Source organism: Sinocyclocheilus anshuiensis, unplaced genomic scaffold, assembly GCF_001515605.1.
Source record: "Sinocyclocheilus anshuiensis isolate Anshui unplaced genomic scaffold, SAMN03320099.WGS_v1.1 scaffold58, whole genome shotgun sequence".
NCBI lineage: Eukaryota > Metazoa > Chordata > Actinopteri > Cypriniformes > Cyprinidae > Sinocyclocheilus > Sinocyclocheilus anshuiensis.
Window position 1 is genome coordinate 2,390,287 of NW_015547688.1, and position 5,332 is coordinate 2,395,618.

A 5,332-nucleotide genomic window follows, 5' to 3' on the forward strand; every position below is an offset into this window, starting at 1 on the left:
TCAAAACATACCTAACCAGCATATGCTGATTTTTTCAACAGGGTAATACAGTGTTGTAGCATCTTGTTGCATTTTCTCAACTTATTCTCAACATCATTAGCCGTTTATTTTAGGCGTCAGTTTGTTCAAACTGTAGGAAATTAAGGGCCCTTTTCGACAGACAGATTTTAGGAACTGCCCCATAACTCTTTGCAAGAAAGAATACTGACTGTCCGTATTATTTCCTGAATAGATCCTGCTATTCAAAACAGACTGGAGTTCATTTTCTTTCGATTCTGAAGAGGCTATTTTGGGCTGAGAGGCGGAGACTGTCCGTTACCGTCACCAAAAATACTTTTAAGCTTGGAATGAAGATTCTGCCACACCTCACCCATCTAGATCAGAGCAAAATAAGGCACAACAGCAAATATTAGAAGGCTTTGTTAGGATCAAAGTAATAAAACTAACTTTGGCGCACATTAAAATGAATAGCTTTAACACCGAGATAGATAAAAGATAAACTTACCTCTTTATGTCCCTGCACCTGTGAGTTTACAAATGCCCCCAGGATGTGAGACGTAATGGGCAGGTATGTGAATATGAGCTGGCTCTCCTGGTGCAGGCAGAACAGGGAGAAGTAGCTGCGCAGCTCCATAACCTGGATGGCGTTTTCTTGCTGCCGTGAGTCAGAGATCATAGTGAGGTTACAGTGCGGTCACATCTTCCCACCCTAACCATCATCATCATCATTATTACAATGAGCCACCCAGCAGTTCAAAACCACTGGATCATGACATGCTAGTTGAAGGTTAGACAGATATTGTATATGTGCCTCACATGATTTGGCATTGCATCAATATCACTTAAGAATGAGGGAGTGTTTCTCTTGTCCTCCAGCTGGCCAGGGCCTTTATGTTGTTTTATAACAAAATTAAAGTGATAAATCAAATTGTTAAATGAGAAAATAAAATGAACGTGCAAAATGGCTGCTCAAATGATCAATTAAATGCTTGAATGAAAGTTTGGTCAGTGTATAACGTTTATTAAGACTTAACAAAATGAAACGGGTTGCTAGGAATTTTTTTGGGTGGCTTATAAAATATCCTCAGTGCTGGTGATGCAATGAATATACATTAGTGGTATTAATTACTATTTCAGTAACATTTTTCTATCTTTTTGAAAGATGTCTATTATTCTCACCTAGGTTGAATCAAAAATGTAGTAAAAAAGTAATATTGTGAAATTGTATTACATTTTAAAATAGCAATACGTTTTTAATGTAATTTCCTTCCTGTGATGGCAAAGCTGAATTTTCAGCAGTTATTACTCCAGTTGTCAGTGTCACATGATCCTTCCTTAATATTTTGGTGGGAAACAGTGATAGATTTTGATGAACAGAAAGTTTAAAAGAACAGCCTTTATTTGAAATAGAAAGCTTTTTAACATTATAAGTGTCTTTACTGTCATTTTTGATCAATGTACTGCATCCTTGCTGAATAAGGGACAGCAAAAAATAACAAGGCAAATTAGCGTTAGAGCGCAATTCCATAAAAGCGCCGATAAGAGGGAAAATTCTGCGGGTGATTTACTGAAAATGCACACATTAACGAACACAGACGCAACATCTAATTTGCATAATGACCAGCGCAATCTACCAAGAGAAGCGTAAAATGCTGCCTGCTATAAGATATGCTTTTTTAGCCGTTAAATAATGCCGCAAATACCAGTAAATTGACAAGCGCAAATCGTAGTAAATCACATTGTGTGATTCATTTAAATACTCTCCTCCCAGAAATTTAACAATCGTAAGGGAAACTCTTACAAATGTAAATTCAATAAAGGAAGTCGCAAAAATAACTCTGTCCACACCTTTTCAGCGCTAATTTCCCACTGCGTGTCTTTAGTAAATCCTGACAGTAGTTTTTTAACGCCAAATGAGGGTTTGCGCTGACGCAAACTGATAGTAAATCTGGCCCTATAAGTGTTAATTTCTGTCAGAGATGGAAACTCGAGTCTGTGACTTGGACTCGAGTTGCACTTAAGTCGCATAAATAAAGACTTGGACTTGGACTCGTGAACAGCTGACTCGAGACTTGACTTGGACTCGTGACTCATGAGACTCGTAAAAAACGCAAGTCATTTGGTATGGGAGTTTATATGAATGTATCTCTGAGGGGAACTGGCTGTCTTTAGAAAAGTTTAGATGGTATTTTCTTTTTATCTTGCCTCTGTATAATGCATATTAAAGTAGTGTTCATAACCGCAGCGCTGCTTTGTTTACAGCGGCAACCAAGGAAATTATGTTTAATTGCTGTTCAAGCGCCACCTGCTGGCAGAAAGTGAATCTGCATTCTAATTCAGCCTGTCTGCTGTTTTGTTTCATGCAGATGTTTTATGTAGAATATTTTCACAAAACTAAGGTCAGAACATTTTGTTTTTGCTTTAAATTTCGAAATTATACAATCCAATGCAGATTAAAAGCTCATGCTGCATGTATGCAGCCTCTTTGTTAGGATTGTGTTGTGTTTAAAATACTGTGGTTGCCTCTAATTTTAAATAGAAAAAGAGCACAGACAAAGCCTTAGTTTGTTTATATGAGATTTATTTAATTTGTGTTATTCATTTGATTGATTGGGGTTTGTTTTAAAATTTCAATTTAGTTTTGTTGTTTGACATATTTCAATTTTACAAAGAAATGTGCAGCATTTTGTCTGACAATTAATAAATGGACACCTTTTAATTTCTAATTTGTCTTCAATTTTGTTAACGTATTTTTTGAGAAAATCATATAGTGAAATCAGTATTTCAAACCAATTTAGCCTCTATAACTAGCTGAAAGAACTGTTGCTAATAAATAGAACAAAGACTTAAGACTTGAATTGGACTCGACCTTAAAGACTTGAGACTTGACTTAGACTCGACCTTAAAGACTTGAGACTTGACTTAGACTCGACCTTAAAGACTTGAGACTTGACTTGGACCTCAGAGACTTGTGAACATGTCTGATTTATTTTATTTTTTTTAAATACAAATCTTACTCAGACCAAATAGTAGTGTATTACCAATATAATCAAATTCTGAAAAATATTTAAGATCTTAAGTTAAATGTTTTTGTTCTATGTACAATGTTTTATTTTTGAGAGCCCAGTTTGAAAACCCAGGCCTAAACAAGATTAAAAAAAGAGGCCTACTACTACCTCTCCAAAGAGGCAGAAATCTTAGTTCAGATGCCTGCGGCATCCCCAGAGGGATTTTGAGAATACAAATCTTGCTCAAGGGCTTTGGTTTCAAGCCCTTCAGATCAATTTCACCAACTAAATTAAAAGGATGTATCAGCGCCCCTCGAGCTACTGGTCCCCACATTTCCCCTCTGGTAATTCTGCCTTACAATCTGCTGTAGCTCTTTGTGTGTGTGTGTGTGTGTGTGTGTGTGTGTGAGGGCTGACCTGGACGATGCGGGACTCAAGCTGTTCGACAGAAACCTGTTCTTTAGGCTGCACCGTGGCACTCAGGATTTGTCTTTTCATGACACCATACTTCTGTAGCGCACGCTGGTGTTCGTGCAAGACCCCTTTCTCATGTCGTTCACACAAATCCTGTATGACACCACACATACACACTCATAAAAAATCGTATGTGCCATGGCTCAGTGGTAACTTATATGTACTTTGAGCTTTGGTGCTCATGTGGGTAACACATGTTTGAATTAAGCTTGCAACACAAGTCTCCCCATTATTTCTTGTCCTCTCTAGATAAACAGTGGATGAAAACAGCTAAATTACAACTCTTTTGCTATATTCCAAGAATTCTGAAATGATGTCAAAATTCAGAAGAAGAAAAATACCAGTCAAAAAGTTTGTAGTAATTACTTTTTTTTAATGTTTTTAAAAGAAGTTTCTCATGGTAATGTTTTTCAAAGTCTCTTATTAAGGCTGTATTTATTTGATCAAAAGTACAATAAAAACATTCATACTGCAAAATATTATTGCAATTTAAAATAACTGTTAAACTGTTAAAACTGTTAAAGTGTAATTTATTCCTGTGATGTAAATCTGAATTTTCAGCATCATTACACCAGACTTCAGTGTCACATGATCCTTCAGAAATCATTCTAATATGCCGATTTGCTTCTTAAAAACATTTATTATTATCAATAACAATTCTTTTGACTGGTACAACTGTATTTACCGCATAATCTTTTAACAGATTATTTCAGAATATTTAGAGATTTATTTCCTCTAAATGGGCAAAAATACAAAGAAAAAGTTTTAGCTGTGGCTAAATGTTAAAGCACATAAATACTCACCCTGTACGAATGCAGCAAGTCAAGGAACAGATTCAGTTTTTCCACCACATCATCCTCCTCTCTTCTGCCCTGTATTAAATAAACAAATTAAATTCCTCTGTAGCAGTGCGCAGCCAGTTCACGTGGTATGTGTGGGCGGCACAGTAGCCTACCTGTTGGGCAGCTTTTTCAGACAGAAGTGAGAACTCAACAGAAAGCCCTTTGACAGAGCGTCTGAGAGCAGCCCAAGGACTCTTGCAGGATGCCAGGATAGGCACAGGTGACTCATCCGATCCCAAAGAACTTGAGCGGAGAGAGACCAAAGCTGAAATCTATGGCAGGTAGTCATAAACATCTGATAATAAGGCTCTCTTAAACCACAGAAAAAAATATGGTATTTTCCACCTACTCAAACAGTGAATGTTACTGTACTGTACTATTGTACAGAAGAGATAATGTACAGTCAAATAGTCACCATCAAAAAATAAACCCTTACAGGTTGATTTCTAGACTTGTATCACTTTGAAGGTTTATTCATTTATTTATTTTGCTGCAAGGGGTGATGGGGGTAGTAAAGGGGGGAAAATCCAAAGGAGTATTGAAATAAATATATGTGTATAAATAAATTGTGTGAATAATATCATTATTTAAGTCACAGTGCTGGTGGGTAGATAAAATGTGTTAAAAAAGGTTTTAAAAAACTAGTATAAAATAAATACATGATTTAAATCATGATTTTAATCACAGTTTATTTATATATCTAACAGTACTGGGGGTAGAAAAAAAAATAGTTAGCACAAGCGTAATATTTTATAGATCAAAATCTACAGCTGCCTTTATATTTTAAACATTCTAAAAAAATTTCTACGTTTAAGACAGTGGTTCTTTTAATATTTATCGGCCTTAATCACAATTTATTTTTTCCTCTAAATGGCCAAAAACATCTTCGCTGTGGCATTATTTATTTATACATCTAACAGTACTGCTGGGTGGGAAAAATGGTCAGCCAATAACTATTTTTTATAAATTATATATATATATATATATATATATATATTTTTTTTTTTT

The 5,332-nt window shown here is 35.6% G+C and overlaps 1 protein-coding gene across 1 annotated transcript in view; it reads right to left on the minus strand.

Annotated features, from left to right (window-relative positions):
* Positions 1 to 6: 6 nt before the first annotated feature.
* Positions 7 to 5,332, minus strand: part of LOC107703396 (sorting nexin-8-like) — an 11,067-nt gene continuing 5,741 nt past the window's right edge. Inside the window, exons 9-13 of the mRNA XM_016506007.1 lie at positions 4,438 to 4,567; positions 4,286 to 4,354; positions 3,426 to 3,575; positions 506 to 655; positions 7 to 374 (exon numbers count right to left, since the gene is read on the minus strand). Of these exons, the coding sequence (XP_016361493.1) occupies positions 285 to 374; positions 506 to 655; positions 3,426 to 3,575; positions 4,286 to 4,354; positions 4,438 to 4,567 (589 nt within the window). The 3' untranslated portion in view covers positions 7 to 284. The remainder of the gene's footprint in view (positions 375 to 505; positions 656 to 3,425; positions 3,576 to 4,285; positions 4,355 to 4,437; positions 4,568 to 5,332) is intronic.